Source organism: Epinephelus fuscoguttatus, linkage group LG17, assembly GCF_011397635.1.
Source record: "Epinephelus fuscoguttatus linkage group LG17, E.fuscoguttatus.final_Chr_v1".
In the NCBI taxonomy this organism is placed as follows: Eukaryota; Metazoa; Chordata; class Actinopteri; order Perciformes; family Serranidae; genus Epinephelus; species Epinephelus fuscoguttatus.
The window spans coordinates 13,334,476-13,356,686 of NC_064768.1; the positions used below are offsets into that span (position 1 = coordinate 13,334,476).

Here is a 22,211-nt window from a genome sequence, read left to right on the forward strand (position 1 = left end):
TGATTTTGAGGTGAATTGTCCTTAAAAATATTATTTCTGTTAAAGATAAGATGATAAAATCCAAGCGCAGACCTTCAGCATTTATTTTTAACATATTAAAATAAGTATTTCCACAAAGGCAAAACATTTCAAACCATGTGAACTCAGTGACACAAACCTTGATGAGATGCTTGTTGACCCATTTTGTGAAGGTTTTCTTCTGCACTCTGTCCCGCTCATCTGGAGAGAAAGAAATACAGAGAAAGGAGGGAGGTTAATTACATAATCCAAATCCAGCATGGTTGCTGCAGCCAGCTCGATTACTCCACTGTGTTATGTAGATGACGAGGTCACGCACACAAATGCGCATACACACACATACACACACACAAGTCCAGCTCAGAGGAGAAAAGCAGTGAGCTTAAACACTCCCCACAGAGACAGTTAAAGATGATGCTGTATTCACTCAGTACACTAAAAGGCATGGATTGTATTGATTTGTCAAGAACAACTCGAGAGGGTTTCTGCAGACATGTTGCTGCTCTTTCCTCTCACACACATAAACTTACACTTAGTGGCTTAGTTGCTGCTTGTATTGGATTACTCCCTCTAAGCCTTTTTATTAACCCACACTTTCATTTCATAAACCTAATAAATGACACAAACAGTAACTGGACACCACTCGCACATGGAAGCACACATGTACGTTGACTGTTGTCTTCTTCAGTTAACTGTTATTTATCTTCCCCAACAGTGATGTAAAGCAATAAAACAGCTGATGTAATGAGAAACACTTAAATAAACTGTGAAGGTTCTTTGAGTTCATGGACTCAAGGTCCTACAGATAAGATCCTCTGTATCTACAAACATGACCTCTTGTAAATTCTTGAATAGCTTTATCTTTATGTTTAACCTAGACGAAGTCACCTTGAGTAAACTGCTGTAAAATGAAACTGAAAAAGGCTGCCTGCATGTTTTTTATTTACCATTTTCCTCCTCCTTTAAACCAGTTTACTGTCTATTGCTTCAGTCTTTTTCTCAGTTTCTGTTTCTACAGTCTCTTACTGAAGTGTGATCTGCAGCCAGGCAGACCTCCAGCCTGCGTCCTCCGCAGGCCAGAGGAGTGAGGCAGCCAGGCCAGGAATAGAGCCTGATGCTGAGCCACAACTGTGTTATCTTCCCTCCTAACCACCACCACCACCTCCTCCTCCTCCTCCTCCTCCTCCTCTTTCTCTACACTGTTGGAGCCTTTCTTCCTCTCCAGCCTCTCTCTGCTTGTATCAGTCTGTCTGGGAGAAAACGCAGACCCTCTTTCTTTTTCCCTTCCCGCCATTCTCTTAAATATCTAACTTCCTGCCGGAGGGATAGTCAAACATCCTTTCAAGTGATGTTGCATATTCCTAAAACAGCTTTGTTTAGATAAATAAAATGCAAAATGCAATACTGCTTCTGTGTGCAATGTGCAGCAGCAGGCCACAACAAAGTTCATTAAGACCTTTACAGTTTCTTGGTTAGATTTTTCCTGATCAACAGAAAAATAATCATTTGATTTTTTGAGATTCTTATTGGTGAGGATTTGTTGCTTTGTGCATTATGTAATATAAGACTTAATCTCTTTGTGTTCTTGACTGTTTGTCAAAGAGAACAAGACTGTTGAAGACATTTTATGTGGGCTGTAAGGCTTGGTGCTAAACATTTTTGGACATTTTATAGTCCAAACGATGAATCAATCATTTCAAAAAAAATAAAACGATTAATTGATAACAGAAAGAAACGTTTGTTGCAGCCCTACAAGATGCTACTATATATTAAACATTAAAAATCTAACAAGGCATCTTCAGGTAACATCTATAGAGAAGGAAAACCCCAAAATTTGGTGTGTTTCTATATGCTTTCAAATAACATATCAGCAGAAATATAAATGTAGCATAATGTTACTCCTGTGTCCCTGATGGTCAGCACATACTAGAACTGAACGCCAAACAAAAATATATATTTTTGCAGACATAAATCTTGATGAATATTTTTAAGAAGGTGTTGAAAGTCTGAACATATTTTCAATTATTTGACATCAGTGAAAATATCAACTCCAATAGTTACAAATGCAGGTAAAATAAAAACACTATAAGATAATACTCATATCAATATGAGCGCACAGACTCTGCAGCTCAATGACAGAAGGGTGTTTTCCCTCCAGTTTGTCAAACAGCCAATCAGAGAACAGATGGCTACAGGTACTTCCCCTCTTGTCAGTTGTTTATCAGTTTCCATGGAGAAACCGTATGAGAGAGCAGCCATGAGGAGAGATAAACGGTATCACTTCCTCCTTTAAGTATCTTTCTGATTTTCTCACCCACACCTATACAAACACACACACACACACACACACACACACACACAGCCTCTAAAGAGCCCTGACACCTTCCACTGTAGAGCTCCAAAAGTAGAAAGGATTTCCAAAGAGGAAATTCGAATTAAGGGTTTAGTGGGTCAAATATCTTGACTGGATAAAACTCAAGGTCAGTTTCAACACTGCATAACACACACACACACACACACACACACACATGCAGTGTAACACAGAGTTTACACAAAGGGCAAGCCCCCCTAGGCAAAGAACCCATATTTCAACATGCTGTTGCAAAATAGTTTCACCACTGCAACACGCCTTGATTCCCAAACCTGCCGGGGAAGCTCAGCTAGTCGGCCCAGTGAAAACACTCAGGCTATAAAGTGTGTATCGGTCACACACAGCACTTAACACTGCACCTATGAAGCCTTATCAGGTGGTAATTAGGTCATAAATTTATTAGGTCATAAATCAATCATCATAAATCAATCGTGTGTGGAATATTATTATTTTCAAACTGGAGAGATGAGAGGAGCTGAGGTTTGTGAGTGACAGCTACAGAGAGACGCTCATTCATCTACAGAGGAGGGCATTGTTAAGATGTACACACCCCCTTCCATGCTGTCCAAACACAACAAAACACACACACATAGAAGTCCTACCCTTTAGCCTGACACCCACAATGATTAATAGAGACCACATTTAGCATGTGCACAAACAGGAACTGTTCAAACACACAGGGAAACACGTGCTGACAGCAGCCACTCTGCACGCTGGCAGCATGTAAACAACTGTCCGGCTAAACTATGGGCATGTACACACACACGTCGGGATGCACACTGACCTGCACAGCACATGAGCGAGTACAGGTGAGCGTTGAGGTGACATTCATTCCTGTAGTCGTACCACATCATCATCCACAGCTCTAATGTTTGTTCTCTTCCTCTAATCACAGCTTCATTTGATGCTAACGGTGCAAATAATCCAAGACAGGAGTCAGATAATTATAGCAGTGAGACGTCAAGCTGCTTCCACGTATCCAGAAGCTGCCGGGCGAGTGTGAGCTGCCGGCAGGTACGACCAGTTTGAGGAGTCTCTACTCTTCACTTCCTCTTGGTTCAATCTGTCTGTGGTTCACCCTTTCCCTCTATCTCCTCGATCCTTGTGGTCGCTGCCATGTCAGCCTTCTCCCTCAGTCCCCCCCACATGCTGTCTTTCCCTGGTAGCAGTTGCTCTCACACGTGGGTGTCAAAGTCAGCGGTAGCTCCTCCCACACAGTCCAAAAAGGACTGCGTCCCCTCCCTCCCTGTTTACTCTCTCACCTCACTTGTACTTCCTCACCAGGCAGTGGCACTCTCTGTCTCTCTCTGTCACTGACTCTCTTGCTCTCTCGCGCTCTGTTTCCTGGCCACAACAGACGGTCTGTGCTCAGACTGCAGCTGACAGTGGCTCTGCAGAGCTGCAGGGGTGCTCGCTCTGTTTATCCTTACCCTCTCTCTGTGGAGGTAAGCAAGTCTGAATCCAGGGGGAGAATTTCTGTTTTTTTATTTTCTCTTTTTCAGTTGACTTCCTGTAAAGGGCAATAGCTGCTGAGTAAATTCACATTTTCGGTTAACTGTTAGATGCTGTTTTCTGGAGACAGAGGGAGTTTATATGCATCCTGCAGAGAGCTTCTTAAAAAAACAAGTCCCAGCCATATCCGTTAGAGATGATATAATCCACTTGAGTATTGACATGCCACAAAAACACAAAAAGCATCCAAAAACATACAAGTATAGCTTGTTCTGCTGCGCTATGCAAACATACTCTCTTCTTGTTGAAGCTGACAAAAGCCAGATGCAGCAGCTTGGTGATATCTCCATTTCTTTTCCTTCTCTCCTGCTCCTTTTCTCATGTTTCCTTTCCTTAAGAGGCTTTCTTTTGTAAAGCAATCAACAGTCCCGAGGCTTTTCAGCTCCTAGCGATGAGAACTCCGTCGCTTTGCAAAGAAAACAGAGGGAGAGACTGTGACTTGGGCAGAAATGGACTTTGTTCTCATCAAGAGAGGCCTGGCCGATTTCTGACGTCGTTTCACTTAATATTGAGAGAAAAACCAGCCCAAGCAGAGTCATTCGTCCCATTAGTGCATGTTTCTCACGTGTGTACAACAGAGATGGGAGATGACGATGGAGTACATAATGAGGAATGGTCATGTTTCTGGCCTCGGTCCAGACTTGTGCTTCTCAGGCAGGCACAATAAGCAGTCTGCAGTGAATGAGAAACCTCTAGCAGCCTTTAACTCCCACTGCCTGGTGCCGAACACATCATCCAATCATGACAAGACCATTCCCTGTCCAGATCTGCTTCCTCAGATTTTTATGACATTGCTTTCTTCCCATCTTACTTGATTTTGCGGTCTCTCAAAATAGCTCTGCCGCACCAGACAGCACAGATGTGGTTTTGAATAATTTCTGCTCTGTCATGTTTTTTTAAAAGAGAGAACGAGTCAAGAATCAGCAGTGTGGAAGCAACGAGTCTGCTCAGGCCAAAAGCTCGACTATGTCGTCAGAGTCAAACAACAGTCCTCAGAAGGTCATGTGACCTGGCCAGGAGGCAGGAAGTGAGCAAAGACCTCATTAGGTGAAGGCTGGTATGACAGCAGCTCCCGACTCTTACAGCAGGAGCACTATTCCGTAATAACACACACACACACACACACACACACACACCTGACCAGGCGAGACAGTGATTCACACTCTTGCAGTCACAACAAGCTCAGACAGAGTAACACAAGCTCCTCCTCTTCCTCTGTCTCCTCCACCTGCAACGTCACTCCTTCATCTCCATCCCTCCTTATTTTATGTCCTCTTCTTCTTTGCTCCCTCGTAGTGTCACATTCCTCTTCTTTCCTCTGTTCCTTCACAGTGACGCTCTCCTCTTTCCATCTCTAAGGGACCATCCACACTAAAAATACCAGACAGAGCTTATGCCTCTAATACCACGCAGCATGCTTATCCCTCGCTCCCTCCTTCTCCCACGTTATCACCTCTAATCTCCCTCGCTCTCCCTCTCCATTCTCCCTGTCTTCCGCTGTTTCTAGCGTTTCTCGTCTTGTTATTCAATTGTGGAGGGGATGTTACCATGTTTCCTCTATTAGTGCATCATGTCATCTTTCCTTCTTTCACTTTCCCTTTTAGTTTCTCTTTCAGCCAGGCCAGCTCCCAGGGTTCATTTATCCTCCTCCTCCTTCTCTCTGGTGATACTCAAAGGCTGGCAGCAGCCTACACCCGTTTTTTTTCCACCTCTTTCTTTGTTTCTTTCAGTTTCTCATCCCATTTCTCTCTCTTTAAGCAACAAATGTTGAATGCTAACTGTTTTGTTTAGCCGCACAAGGTCACTCTGCAAATCAGCTGACTGGAGGAGGCAGGAAGTTGTTCTCACAGTGCAGTATTTAATCTTAATTATCTAAACTTTCTCTCTTCCTGCTTACATTCCAATTACAGACTAACCAGCTGTCCAGTTAGCCAAGTTAGCCCCATCACCAGATTGAGATCAGACTCAGTCTGCCCTCCTGTGGCCACAAAGAGAAACACTTGCCATTTGAGAAATCAAATCTACATCTACAAGACATTTAAGTATATGTTCATCAACACAAAGGTTTCTTCATGCAAATCTAACACAAAAATAACAAAAATGACACAAAAAAGCATTTAAATTCCATCTATCTCAAGACAAAGCAAATCCAAAGTGCATGTCAACTGAAGGTGATTCAGGGTCAGTGTGGCTTCATTGCTGACGCACGTCCAAATAAAGATGTCATCCATCCTGTCCGGGGGTCATCACATCAAACCAGACGTGGCCTCCACTTCCTTTCATTTCAGTGCATTTATTTGATCAGAGACATCTACATTTCCCTGGCCATTTTGCTTGTTTATTTCTTGTGTTTCAATAGTCTAATATAATTCATTTATCATTCTAATCCATAGCACCCTCTGCTCCGTCATTTGATTTACAACTAGTGATAATATATTATTAAACAGGCTACACTGTGCTCTGCACCCGGAGAGCAATTTCAATGAAAGCGTGAACCACCACGATTAACATGTCGTGTCATCCCCAAACCACATAATGTGCATAATACTATAATGCACAGCCACACACGCCCTACCACTGTGAAAGAGTCCGTTTCCTGTGATGAGCAGACTAAGGTTGAGATCACAGAATCACGCACTATGACCACACACACACGCATACACACAGCGTTTGTGTCACACATGAGTGGCTTGTCTAGAACCTAGAGACAAGATCAAACAGGCAAGTAAACTTTTAAGTCAGGCTTGCCGCTTCAGTAACGTCTTGCCTCATTCTGATCTCATAAGGACACGTTCCTGAAACCACACACTCATTATGAAAGAGATGCACGTTTTATCTGTTAATAATCATCTGCATGAAGTTACATTTTAATAAACCTTAAATATATATATAAAAAAAATCAACTAGAACTGCAACAATTAATCGTTTTGTGTTTAACTATTAAATTCATTGGCATTTTTCAGGAGGAGTTAATCCTTATCCTCTGAGAGGGTGCAAGGACAGAAGGATGTCATGCTGTGAAGCCCTCCGAGACAAATTGTGATTTGTGATATTTAGGCTTCATAATAAAACTGAATCAAAAATGAATTGAATTAATATGAGAATCAATTAATCCGTTGGGTATTTTCTAAAAGTCATAATTCTCTGATTACAGCTTCCTAAATATTTATATTTTCTGATTTCTTAAATCCTCTATGACAGTAAACTGAATATCTTTGGGTTGTCGACAAAACAAGACATTTGAGGACGTCATCTTGGGCTTTAGGAAACACTGTTTGACATTTTCACCATTTTCTGACAATTTATAGACCAAAAAAATAATTAGGAACCATCACCCTTCTGAAATTCATATTCTAATTTTTAAGTGAAGCATAATAGGCACAGCATGCACAACTGAACATATAAGTGAACAGCATGTAAGACTCCTGTGTTATATTAGGAGACAGGTAAACCACATAAAGTATAAGTGAGTGCAGTAATACATATACCAAAATTTTGCTACATACTACTCCCCCCACAGGCACTACACATTGCATAATGTGAAGTCACCTGTCTGACACAGTGTATCACATTAATGCACATCTTTTGGATTACTGTCATCTCTGTATATTGCATATATTCTCTATACTTTACACTGTGAATCTTTGCACATTCCCACACAAATCTGTAAAGCTCTTTCATTTTAAAATATATATTGCACATATTTTCGTAGCATTTTCCTACTCTACAGTGTGTTTCTTTACTTTGCAGTACTTGCTTTTTATTTTTATTTTCTCTCGCACCAAAACATTAGGGCAAAGTCCTTGCGTGGGAAAACCTACTCTGCTATAAACTAGATTCAGATTCTGCAAAGGTGGTGAAAGCATAACGAGGAAGAAGTGATTCATCTATATTTCGGCTATCTTTCAGGCCCACGGAGAGCAATGCACGCAACTGATTTACCTGTTACCTGGGAACAGTGTTTGACAACCTGCTAAAGTTTTCCTCTAACACAGAGGAAATCCTCAGAAAGTGCCATCAAAGACAGTATCTCCTCAGGAAATTAAAATCCTTTGGGGTCAACAAGGACATTCTCACCACATTGTAGTACGCCTTCATCGAAAATGTCATAACCTTTTCATTTATTTGCTGGTTTCATTCCATCACTCTGCAAAACAGAAATTGCCTGTTGAATACAGTCAAAGTCTGCTCAAAGATCATTGAGCAGCCTATTCGAAGTCTCACAACCTTGTGTGATCAACTGACACTGAAATCAGCTCACCGGATTCTAGACCCCACCCACATTTTATCCTCTGAGTTTCAGTGGCTCCCCTCCGGACGCAGATTCCGCTGTCCTGGCTGCAGGACACAGCTGAGGAAAGCCAACTTTGTCCCCAGGGCTGTCCAGCTCCTCAACTCTGATCCCTGAAGCACTTTACAATCGTACTACACTAAGCACTTTACTTGTGTGTTGTTTTTTTAATTTTGTGTTTTATCTGTGTTTGAATGAATGTCTGTGACATGTGCTGCCTGTAACACTACCTTCATGCTCCTTTTAAATTGCCCCCCAGGGACGAATAAAGTGTTTTTGAATTGAAAATTTGAACTGAACTGATTTGGGGATTAAGCATCACTTTAATACCAGAAAAAAAAAGTTTCTTTCTATAACTGTACTAAATATCAAACTGATCCAAGTAAATACATCATGTGCACACACACATCTGATCTGGGGACATTTTTACATGACCCAAATCCAACTCTCTGTCAACTAAATGACAATTCACCCTTTACTCCTAATCTACGTCGGCAGCTGTTAGTCGGCTTTACAGCTGCGAAAAAGACAATTTTACAAATACGGTTCACTCCAGGTCTCGCTTGTAGTATTCTGGATTGTGGTCTTCTCTAAAATGCCAAACTTGGAATGTACAACAGCTGAGATAAATAGAGTGAGCCCTTAGACAATAAGGATCCTCTTTTTGTTGTTGTGGCCTAAAAAGACAATAAATATTCGGTGAGGAAAAAAAGGACAAAGGTAATTAAAATTTCTGATTATTTCTCTGGTTTTCATAATTTGTTATTCTCATTAAATCTCCCTTAGATTTGATTTGTTCTCTTTCCTGTCTCTTTATTTTTATCTCTAATTTGTTTCAAAGCTGTGCTATTTTTAGTGGTCATTTCATTTCAATGGTTTCACAGCCATCTTGTCTCTCTTAACATCACTGTTGCATGCCGTTTGCTCTGAGTATTGATGGACCTCATTGATCTGCAATGTTATGTCATGCCAGATATTTCTCCCCTGGTGAATCCAAGCCAGTGGTTACATTTGGATAAAATTAAACACATGTCCCAAATCAATCTACTAGAATTAAACTCACTTATTCCAGTGCTGGGAGACACTACAGATGCATTACCAGTAGCTACTGGACAAAGGCATGAAGGTCAGAATAAACATCATGTCAAAATGGTTTCAACATCATGAATATTTGTATCAGGCTTTAAACAAGTTATTAGTGCTAAGGCTAAACTACAAAAGCCAACTGGAATTTGTTTAATGCTGTAAAAATGTGGTGTTACATCAGTGTTTAACATTAGCTATGAATAATTAGACACATGACTAAACTCAGCAGCTTACTGGCAGCACAGCAGCTCGTTGTTTGGTGTAAAGCATGTAGTTATAAAAACAAGACGTAGCCGGCCACGTAAGCGGCCACACAAAGACTGCAGTCTCCAGGCTGAATTACATAGATGTGGCTATATGATTCAGTAGCTCATGAAATATACCAGCCTTTCTCTACAAAAGAGCCAAATATGGAAGACCCTGCTCCACTGACTCATGCAGATGAGATACAGCAATCAGGTCCTACTGCACAAAAGCATGAGACAGTGTCTCACTGTAACAGGAGGTGAAACAGGAGACTGCTATATGCTCTTTACAGCACAAGCCGCTTTACATTCCACTCAAACTAAAATAGAAAACATGAGGTGACATCCTGCTGCAAGCTGGAAAGGCTTAAGCATCATACTAACTACTGTGCAAGCAAGTTGAACAGCCGTGCAGATGCTGAGCTAAATGCTAAAGTGGATGCAGTGATTTAAATGGACACATGCTAACAGATAAGTGAAGCTGTCCACTACGAGAATGACACCGCAAACAGGGTGGAGCCTAAGTAGGAAGCACGTGGAGGTAATGTCACATCTTCCCTTTCTCTCTACAAAGAAGGGATAAATTATAACAGTGACAAAGAAGGGAAGGAAACAGGAAGAAAACTGTTTAGCTTATACTTCTGTCTTAGAAACAGTTGGACAGGAACATGAAAAGTTACCTTGTACAAAAGTGGGTGCCTGTTGACGACGGCGACGACGGTAAAACCAAAATCCAGCTGCTGTCAAGAAGTGAAAAGTCACCACCAGGATGGGTGTGATGACTGCAGGGTCTGTTAGACAGTCCATCTTAACTCACTCGCTGACTAAATGACCAGAAATGTTCCTTAAAAAATGTCAGGTAGCTCCACAAGCCACGAATAAATGTCCAAACACTAACCAAAATCAAAAGTTACTGCTGCAGACTTCTACGTAACGTCCCAAAACTAGTCAAGTCCATAAAAAAGAGATTTTACAGCAGGTTTCAAGATGTCTGTAAACAGGATCATGAAGATCCCTCTTCTCCTTTCACTTCTTCTGTGCTGCCACAAGACAAAAACAATCTTCTCGTCCTTTCCCCAGCATCTCTCTTACTTTCAGCACATAACTACTGCAGCTAATAACTTCTCTGAGTTCTTCCTCCATTCAGATGCCCTCCCTCTTTCCCCCTTTGCCTCTCTCGCTCTCTCTCTTTCTCACTCTGTCTCAACCTCGCTCGCTCTCTGACACTCTAACAGTGAATTCCATTCCCCTGAAACAAGCAACCAGACTGTAGCCGTTGCTGAGCGCACCGTTAGAAAACCAGTAAATAAATGAAATGGGACTAAACAGACGGAAATGTGCATTGTGTGTGTGTGTGTGTGTGTGTGTGCCTGTGTAGTTGCCTCACAGTCTCAGAAGAAAACCACACGGGAGATACCCACATGCTCTTCTTCCTGTGTGTGTATTTCTATTTCAGCATGTTGAAGGACATTTTATTTTTGTATGTGATTGTAACTTCTTCTGTATTTGAATGCGTACATGTTGCATTTGTATGTGATCGTATGTGCGTACACACGTGTAGCAGTTAATGGAAGGTCTGTGCATTTATGTGTTAGGGAGGAAAGTGTGTGTGTTTGTGTTTACCTCTGTTGCTATGGGTGAGCAATGCATCCTGGCTGTGATATTTATTCACCGCTATCTTTGAATGATGTCTGCTGACTGCTGATGGTGTGTTCGAGAGATTCAGAGAGAGAAGTCAATCAAACCAAGGTGATCAGAGTGTGTGTGAGTGTGTGTGTTGCACATGTTAGACATTACAGCGTGATTCAGCATGATTCAGGCTGCAGACTGGAAGGCAGGGGGTCCTCGGGTTACTCTCACCTCGCAGAGAATGGTGTGTCTGTTAATGTGTGTGTATGCGGTCAGGTTATCAACTCAGCTCTGAAAAGCCACTGACATTTTAGTCCTAGCAACCTCCAGTCACAACAACACACAACCGCAATCAATCTGATAACATTTCGCTGTTGTCAGGGGGGAAACCTCAGCACCAAACTAAATTTAATTCAAGTGCTACATGCTGCAATTTGAGCCAATTTTTAATCCTGATACTTTATTTAAAACCAGAGAACAACAATAATATTATTAAGACAGTAATAATGCAGCACTTCGTCACATATAATTAATAAAGGCGGATATATGTAGAGGGCAGTAATGAATTTCTTTCCTTTTAGTCACTTCCTAATCACCACAATTATCAGACAGCATGAGGTAATGGAGACGTGATCCTGATGCCAGCTGTTAATCCGGTCCTTTTCATCACTCAGACATACTGAGGCTCCCATTGCAACAGAACTGCATTACCCAGAATCCTCTCTGTCCCAAAATTACCTCTGTACCTCATGAGTCAAAGACAACTTGGGTGCAAAACATTGCACTTTTTCTAAATGTGATAAAACTAAAAAAGCATTCTACAGTGTTGGGAGTCTTGGGAAGCAGACAGCAGAACTAAATTACTCAGAGTCCTTTCTGTCACAACATCAGCAAATACTCACACAACAAAATACCTTATTTGAACACTGTGTGCATCAATTAAAAGAGGAGAATCAATAAGAAAGCATGCAACTGGGGCGTCGGTGGCTTAGTGGTAGAGCAGGCGCCCCATGTACAAGGCTGCTGCCGCAGCGGCCCAGGTTGAACTCCAGCATGTGGCCCTTTGCTGCATGTCACTCCCTCTCTCTCTCCCCCTTTCATGCTTGTCTGTCCTATCAATTAAAGACTTAAAAATGCCCAAAAAACATATCTTAAAGGAAAAAAAGAAAGCATGCAATAAAAACATTAAAAGAGAATCTAAATGACAAACTCTGATTGACGGAGAGAAAGAAGGAAGTTAAAAGTGAGAGTAGGCTGAAGAGGAAATTTAGCAACCACATTTCACTTGTGGTAAAGAGTGTGATGCTGCCACTGTGGGGCAGAAGAGACCAACATGTGTGTGTTGGGCTGTACGACTTAACACTCAAACCACTGACAGCAAGACCAGTGTTACATTTAGCACCCTGAAACCAACAATGTCTGACAGCGGTTTGTTATAATCAACTTCACACTGACAGAATACTACAATTTATTTATTTACTTTAACACTTTAACTGTAGTTTTACCAAATTTCTCAAAAAAAAAAGATACTTCTACTTCTACTACTAGGTTATGTTTTCGCTGGCGTTGGTCTGTTTGTCTGTTTGTCTGCAAAATAACTCGAAAAGTTCTTAACAGATTTTGATGAAATTTTCAGGAAAGGTTGATAATGGGACAAAGAACAGATGATAACATTTTGGTGGTGATCAGTTGAAGCAAAGTGGCTAAAATAATAAAATGGCGGGAAATCCGAGCTGCCTGGCAGAGGTCTGTGCTCTCCGAGTGCTCTAGTTATGACATTTCATCTTCCTCCCATATTCAGATTCTCAACTGTTACACAGGCTGAGTTAAAGGCTGCTGTTGTGCATGCATGCTCTTCTGTGCATGGGTTTGTATGTCAGCTTCCAGGGTCAAGAGGTCAGGGGTCCAAACTCTGTCCCCTCTGCTGAAAATGCTGTGTCTGGGAACTTCATCCACACACACACACACATGCACAGAGAAAAAGGGATGCAAACAGGGTGTAACAAAGCCTCGGGGTGATGTCAGACTACAGTATAAGCTCGACACAAGAGGGAGGAAAGAGAAGAAGAAAGATGGATGGGAGAGTGTGGAAAGCATCAAGGGAGATGAAGAGAGAAACTACAGTTAGGCTTGGTGTCATATTGGCTGATTGTATTGGGAGGTGAATGACCCTTTTCATTCAGATATCACAGAGAGAAATCTCACACTCACTGCCACACACACTGAAAAAAAAAAAGACACACACAAGAGCACACTCAGCCTTTTGTGACCGACGTGGAGTCTCAGTACTGTCTCGGCTTTCACTATATTAGCATACTATAACTCATCTGATGCTAACCCTCAAAGCTCAGACATTTAGCCTCACTGGGCCAGAGAAGGAAATTAAATTGTTCTGCATGTGTCTCATCTATTTGCCCTCATGTTGCTCTCCAGCGTATTTTTAATGCAGCAGCTTGTCATGTCTCCGGTCTCTCCCTCCCCCAGTACAGCTCAGTTCTACCAGTCAGCATCCTTTACATAGATAGCCAGGATGCCAGCAAGGTCACCCTGACACACAAAGTATGCAAACACACACACAGACATGCACGCACCCACAGAAATATGCTGTACTTTTGTGCACAGACTTGCTGCCCTGTGCTTTCACCTGATAGTGCTGTAACACAGAGAGAGATGAGTGCAGGCAGAGCCATAAACTGTATCAACATATGGAAATACAGACTGCAGGCTGACCACAGAGAGGAACGAAATAAACTGCAGAACTGGGTACAGGCACAGAATAATCATAAATTGTGATTGTTCCTGTGATAACTGTCCTTTCCTTCTCTAAATATTATAGAGGAAACATGTCTATTTATTCATCAGGCTTTTATTCAAAGCAAGTTACAAGATGTTGGTCAGGGTAAAGTTTGTTGTGATACAGGACCCAACATTTAAAAACCTTTTAACATTAGTGTCTGATATCAAATCTAAATTCATTTTGCTAATTCATTAATCATCTTAAAGGTCCAGTGTGTAGGATTTAGGGGAATATATTGGCAGAAATGGAACATCCCAGCTGTGTAAGAACCATCATGCAAACTGCAGGAGGAAACAGGAAAACATACGTTGACGAGGTGCAGAAGGGAGGATGAGCAGCAAGAGCAGGATGAGGAAAAGGACAGTCCCATTATCAGAGTGATGAATCCTGTAACCTTGAACCACGATGTCTGCTACAATAAAAATTAGGGCTCTCCATCGCTTCCTCTCTCGCTCACTTCCTCTGACACAGTCCCATCTGCCAGACTGAACTCAGTCACCTCTTGCGTCTACCTGTGCAAACAGCTCCCAATAACCGACTCTAAACTCTGTAACCACCAGTCTTTTTGCATCATAACAAAGGCCGGCAAAGCTGTGATAGCTCTGTGTTAAAAATAAGGTGCATTATCACTTCAAATAATACAAAATGTTCTCCCTGCCAAAGCTAATGTCTGAATAATCATTGTTCTCAGCTGTTATGAAGTGATACTGCAGTGTCTTTTGAACAGAGCAGTGCTGTGATGCTGTAACTCAGTGCTTTTATATGTAAATAAAACAGCTATTCTGGGGCTCTGGTCATCACACAGCTGCATGTCGTGTGACTGTGATACATCAGTACTGCCTGCCAGCCTCCCACACTGTTCCCCAGCAGCTGTGTGACTTCTGACATCTCGGTTGGTGAAATGCGGCAGAAACACTTCCTGTCTGGAAAGAGAGCCGGCCGTCAGAGTCCTGACCTGCCATTCTGGTGCTGAACCATTTGACAAAAGTATGAGGAAGTTCCAGACATAACACTACATGTACAGGGGAAAGGGTGGGTGTAGATGAGAGACAGCACACTCTTTCCATTGGCGGTGTGCTCAGTACAGTGAGGCACCTGGCTGTCTAATACTAGCCTCTAAATACACTAGCAAAGGTTCTCTGGAATCCTAAAACTGTGAGAGTGATGGAGATGTAACTGTGTTTTCAGCACAATAATAAATAGTTGATATATAGTCTGCAGGAAAAGTTGGAGCCACTTTGAAATGCATACCATCTCTCCCCTGCAGTATCAAACTCTGCAGTTAGGGGGCAGACTGGGTCCAGTTACAGAGAAGCTGATTCAGTTTGCCTTCAGTGCTGCAGCATTGATTTCCTTAAACATCTTATTCAGCTTAAAACTCTTAAAGAAGTTTCTCTCACAGGTCCAATCTCTTATATTTATCTTGGTGATCTTGGTGTGTGATGTCCAAACTTCTCAGTCTGTTAACTTTGGATATGTCTGCATCATTCTACGGGTATTACAACTAACCAGAGGATGGTAAATGGAAATTCCCAGCAGGGACACTATGGGACATAATTGCAAACCCAAGCTGTTGTTTAATGATCAGTACAAGATGAGCACATAGTCCGTGAAACATTAACACACACAAACCCAGTTTGGCTCAGTCCAGACGAATGGATTTGGCATGGCTGGGTCAAACACAGATAAGCAATCAACCTCAGACTGTTATTTATTCAGGCATGGCTAATCACACAGCGAGGAGCTGGACATCGGGATCACTGGACCTGATCGAGGCTTCACTGATGATCCAGTTAACTGACCAGCCGATATTAAAAAAAGGGACACTGATGAGGAGTTACTGGGTTATATTCCACTGCCAGGGATCACTATCATTTTTATGCACTGGCCCCACAAACCACCAGAAGACTAAGCAGTCCTCCTAACACCTACCACCACACCAAATTCCATTCTCAAAATTAACACTTTAAACGTTTCTTTAAAAATTTAACAGTGAGCCCACGTATACTAATATTTATCAGTTGCTTTTCCCTTCCACATTAACCACTCTTGACATCGGCATAAATTAGATTCACTAGTCAGCACTTATTTAGAATGAAAATTTGTCACGTTTATAGCTGGTCATTTCTGTTATTTCCTCCTCCCAAAACAGCAGTGAAGAACACCAGAAGCAATGCCATGAGCTGAGTTTTCATGAACACGGGGAACAGTGCGGGCAAAACAGCATCACTGATCTGTTTTAAACAAATACTCTCTGGTCCAGCTCAGCTAAAACATGAAAAAATGAACACCTCAGAACGTTAGCATGTCATCCACTGCTGAGCCTCTTCAACCAGTAGCCTACGGACACCTATTCCACTGACTTTAGCAGCTCAAAACAGGCACTTGACTGTGCTGCTGTTATAACAGACGTGAACTAACCACAGACACTTGCCTCCTTCATGGACTCAAGGCAGCGTGTCGCTGTAGTTCATGGTGCACGGTGCTCTGCTGCAGGATGAATATAGGGGAAATACTGGCATGGACATTTGAGAATATTTAAATTAATTCTATTCTAGTCATGTCACAGAGGGCCACATTGGGCCACCTACAGGGAATAGTCAGTGGCCACAGAGTAACTTTTTGTGGCCACAGATCATCAGGCTATGATTAATGTCAAACCAATTTATTGTAAGAGGTTTGTGGATGGGATGAGAAGACTGAATATATGGTAGCCAATGGTAAGTTGCTGTTTTTTATTGTTTTTGTACAGGGTGTCCTGGTGGCCTACTGGTTAAGACGTACATCATTCACCAGCATGTTATTGTGTACAGTTTGGCAAAGTACACCACGAGCGCTCTGTTACCTACTGTGTTTTCCCTCAGTGTGGAATGAACACATCAAAGGCTCCCAGTCCTGTTCCTGCTGACAGTTAAGTAAGTTGTGTTTTGACGGGAGAACTAAGCGGATCGCTAGTCCCGTTCCGAAAGAGCAGACAGCAACAGAGCCAGGAGTCATCAGACAGACAGAAAGACAGACAGACAGCGATACCCTGAGATGCCATTAAGAGATTACGAGGAGAGGAGAGGAAGATGAAACAGGAGAGGACAGAGGACGAGTGTGGCCCCCGAATGACTAACAAGGATGGATTAATGGGAGCTGACTTGAGGATACACACAGATGGAGACACACACACAAAACACAGGCATGCCAGAGAATTCCTTAGATGTCAGTACAAGTGATGAAAAGTGGGAAGTTGACCCATCTGAAGACAGACTTCAGGTCAGCTTAGAGCCACTGGTAGCTCAAAGAGGTAACATTTATCTTATAACAGCTTCCTTTCTCTCACAACAGCTCTAATCTATGTTCACTAAACACAAGTTAACTGTGTGAAAACCAGTCACACTTACATTCCTTCTCACCCTGCGAGCAGTGATGTAATAACATTTCTGAAAAGTCTGCAAAACTGTTTTCTAGTTAGTGTTTCAGGAAGTGACAGAGGGGGATTTTCTGAGTGGAGAGGTGAAACCGTGAGAGAGAAATGAGGAAAAACTCTTCAGGAAAGTACATTTAAACTTTGGGAGTCAAACTGGGTCACAGGCCCTGCTGCTGCTGCTTCTCAGTCCAGAAAATGTCAAGAGAGCAACTCTGTTTCTGGAAGCCTGAATTCCTGCATAGCTAAATTAAATTATTTGGCTGAGAAAACAGGAAAAGTCTCTGAGCATACGCATACCCTAGAATACAGACACACACCAGCATGCACACAGCAGTGGCACAGCTTTTGTTTTCAGGAAACAAAGCCCAATTACTCCTGTCCTTTCTCTCACCCTGCATAATAAAAAGAGAAGAACAAAGACTTGAACGGTTAACATCTATGCTCTATTCCCTCAGGGGCCACACTGAAACACCACAAAAATATATGATTTTAGAATGTAACATTCAATATCCAGAAGATGTCTGCCATATAATATAAGCTATAACAGCACAGATACAACTGTGACTGCTTTGGATGCTGCAGGAAGAAAAAGAGCTGACTAAACAGTGACTTTAAAATGAAGCCAAAAAATTTACATCCTGCATAAAAGATTTTTGTTTATATAAACAAATTTGAGCGAGCAAAACCAAAATGCAACACGACACCACCCAGAAATGCGCTGGCACATAGTAAATTACTTAAAACTGAACACTGTATTTCTTCTGTTTACTTCCCAACTGTTGGGACAAGAGATAAATGATAAATTCCTTCCATATAGAGTCCTGCATCTGGTCAAGAATCCAGCATGTGGCCCCCAAAAATGGTGATTTGCGGGAGGTATTTTGTCTTCATTTAATATTTGGGTTCTGTTTTGGGTAAAACAAAGAACAGGGTCTGATCCCGTGTTAGATGATAAATATATTAAAATAAACTGATGATAATAATAATAATAATAATAATAATAATTCAATTTAATATTTTAACATTTATAATCCTCTGTCTGCTGAATAAGCATGTTCCAATACCCTTTTTTCTTCCTGATCCCAAATCCTATTTCTGGATCCTTGAAGTTGCATATCAGCCGATACAGAGTGCCAATGCGATACCATCACCTTAAACAAAAAAAAAATTTAACAGCTGTATACCACCCTGTTCGGATGTGAAATGATTGCTAGCATTGTCACATGGCATCACTCAAGATAAACCCTTTGTAAAACATGAGCAAATACAAACATAGAATAAATGCCATGAAATTTATTTCCAGTGTAAAATATTAACAAATTGTTGACTTTTCGCTAACACCTAGCATACCAACATTTACCAGAGATCAATTCTTCTTCGCCGCTTTAAAACAGTAGTTGCCGTTGGCTGCACAGAGCAACTGGCTGTGTAGTTAAAGAATGGACTCCCGGGAAAACTGCGGTTTTATGCAGGTATGAAACTACTTTAATATTTACCAATAAATTGCGTGCTATCAGATTGCTGAAGACTTGCATACTTGCCGACACATGATCCAGCACTTTAGACAGTATCAGAGGCATTACTGTTTCCTGAATTAACTTTGCTGTATTTGTGTCACATGTATGAAATGGCCAAAAATGATCACATTAAACATCCAGCCAAGCTGAATTATTTGAACAGCACATGGTTATTAAAGGATTTATGGTTTCAGGTCGGGCTGTGGATCTTGTGTCATTAGGTCGGGTCAGATTGCGGAACTACTCGGTCACATGCACAGGTGGTGGGGCGGGTACCATATTGCATGTCACGGTGCTGGTTCTGGTTCAAGGTCTTGAAATTCAGACCCATGCAGGACTCCTCCTAATAATATCATACACTGTTGCATTGAGTTTCTGAGATAAGCCTTCAATCTGGATTGACTATACCATGTACTGAAGCAAAACACACCTACCAACAGTCTGTTTTGGGTCTGAACACTCACTTAACAATCACACAAGATGCCACCATTCTTAAGTCCATAATCAGTAAAAGAATGATTATCAGAAACAAAGACATACAGATCATGGCAAAGAACACCATATGACATTCCTCTATTCAATGACATTGACTGAATTTAATTGTTTTCCATCTCCTGCCCTTAGGTTAGGGTAAGAATTAAGTTATGCAACTTAAACTTCTTAGTTAAGGTTAGGGGCCATAAATCGCCTCCATATATAAAGGAAGCAAACACTGGACTCTCTGGTGTCAAAGCTACAGGCTTTATAGGCCCCTCCATCCGCCCCTATTGCCACAGTCTGTCACATTCCTGGTATTTGAACATAACATTGTCATGGCTAATTTCTTATATGATGGATGATGGAGTTTGGTTTGTATGCAGCATAAACACACTGAGCCTGGCTAGAAGCAGTAAAACCAACATGACCTCTGTGGCCTGACTCTGCTGTTCCCTGAGTCTCAGCCATCAGGCTCTGGAGCAGCATGAAAACAGTGATGCTGACCTCCAGAGCTTTAACTGCCCGGTCAGTAGGCTCCTCAGGGTAAAGGTCAAGGATCATGTTTGAGTGCATGTGTGTGTGTGTTGACATCATCTTGAGCAAGTCACCTAAATCTTATAAAGAGGATTATAGATGCATTTCTCAAGTTGTCACCCTGACACTGCTGCTTAAATCTGGTCCTTTATAAAAACAACACAAACAAACACTTCCCCTATTATATCAGATAACTTATGAGGTGCGAAGAGGAGAAAAAGAGGAAGAAGAGTATAAGAGCTGTCACCCAGAATGGCACAGAGAAGCCCTGCGTGGATGGATGGTGGGAAAGGAGGGAGGGGACGGAGTTCGCAAGAGAAAAAGGAGAAAGAGCGATAGATTTATGACCCCGTGAGAAAAAGAGAAGTTTCATCCAAACTCTTTTGGTTTTAGGGCCTTATTTAATCACAGGTTAATGAGAAGGAGGGGGGAGGAGAAAGGGACAGAAACAAAGAGAGAGGGGCATGAATAAGTGGGATTTGAATTACATTTTTATTTTAATTTAGATAAATTGACACGCAACCGGAAAACACTTAAGGAAAAGAAGTGGGGGAAAGGAGTCTATCACGTGAGTGCATGGGATAAAGAGGGTGAGATAAGGACAGATAGACTGAATGATCAAAGTCCAAGAGGAACAAAAACATGAGATAAATGGGAGACAGACTGGAGGGCAGGCGAAAGTGAAAGAAAGGGAAATAAAAAAGCATGTGAGAGGGCACTACATGTTTCTGCAAACCACAAATACATTAAATTTGCACGTTTCATATGTGTTATATCAACGTTTCCAAAGTGATGTGATATATGAGCTGACTTTGTCACCAGGAGTTAAAGGGGATGGCAGATGGCATTGTCACCTACTGTTGATGAGATGGCTGCCAAGCTGCAAACTACTGCAGACTACCAACAAACAACAAAACCGGTTGTGTTTCAGCTAGTCACTGCTATGTGTCCAGCGGCTTTAAAGCTCCAATCGTAGGTGTTTTGTAGCAACTTGTCGGCAGGGATACTATCACGAAATGCTGTTGTATTCTACCAAGACATTGCTGCGTTTCCTGCCAGGATTGTGCCCCCAGAGCTGCAAGCAGGGCATTCATTTGCTCCCCGTCCTCTCAAGACTTTTTGGGAAGAGAGGATGGCAGTCCAGGACATTATGCACGTATTGCACACACAAAAAAAGGCGAAAAGTCAATTTTTGTATCGATCAGCCAAATCCAGTTTGACTCAAACAACTCTGATACAGTTACAGTGCTAAATCTACTGAGATGTTTTAGTCTTGACCGAAGTTGTGAACCAATCAACTGACCAGCTTTGCCATCTATAAAGTGACGCTGCTTGCATGGCTAAAGGAGTGATGCAACTTTACTTCTTCTGTTTGCTGATCTCAAATTCTCGAGGTACCCTCCTGAGGGCATCGAACCTCAAACCCTGACTGTGTTAGTGCCTTCCTTAGCTAGATATGTACAGAGCAGAAGCTGAATGTGAGATGGTAAACAGGGTTCAGAGGAGTTGTGTTTGTGAGAGCTTGGGAGAAAGAGCAAGACATCTATAGGGTCGTGAGAGAGAGACGAAGATGAAGAAGAAGAGGAAAAACACTCAGACGATGAGGTCAGTGGATGGGAAAGGACGAAAGACAAAAAGTGAGGGAATGAAAGGCGCAGGGGCAAAGAATGTGAAAAGTGTACACAAATACGGGGGACCCTAACACATAACCTTGGTAACCAGGCTCTTAATTTTAACCCCAGCTGTTCTCGTTACCATGGATACCTCTCAATTAGGACCCTCCCTCCACCTCCTCGGCACACCACCCCATCCTCTGGCCTTTTATTGGGCCACTTGACCCCGGCTCCTGAAAAAGCTGTAATTATCAGGCTGTCAGAGTCTGCAGTGTCCATGACGTCAACATTTACATTCAGTCTGGTAAAGGTCTCCGCCACAGAGGCCTCTCTTTATTTAGTTTCTCCTTTTCATTACATGTGACACATGATCAAGAGTATTTTGTCACCTTTAACCCTTAAACTTCTAACACATTTGTGATATCTGATAATTGATTAAGCAGTAATACGTTATTTATCAATTAAAAATAACAAATCTGTATTGACTTCATCCTCTAAGATGTGTGGGTTTGCCAGATTTCCTTAGTTTCATCTCTTTGTAAACAGAAAATATTCTGGTAATGGATTGTTGGTTGTACAAAAAACAATCTGAAAGTGTCTCCTTTGGAAATTAAATAAATAATAATACTTTGGGAAGTTTTTTTGCCCCTGATCCCAATCCAAATAATTTAATATTGAGTATCTGCCAAAACTTCTGTTTTCCTAG

At 41.8% G+C, this 22,211-nt stretch overlaps 1 protein-coding gene across 12 annotated transcripts in view; it reads right to left on the bottom strand.

Annotated features, from left to right (window-relative positions):
* Positions 1-22,211, bottom strand: part of macf1a (microtubule actin crosslinking factor 1a) — a 269,747-nt gene that overhangs the window by 154,512 nt on the left and 93,024 nt on the right. For 10 of the 12 annotated variants that reach the window (XM_049602953.1, XM_049602956.1, XM_049602954.1 and 7 more), the window contains one exon: positions 158-219. In XM_049602953.1, coding sequence (XP_049458910.1) covers positions 158-219 — 62 coding nt within the window. Of the gene's footprint in view, positions 1-157; positions 220-3,173; positions 3,509-10,203; positions 10,567-22,211 lie in introns of those variants that run through there. The other 2 variants (XM_049602946.1, XM_049602950.1) reach the window with 2 other exon arrangements.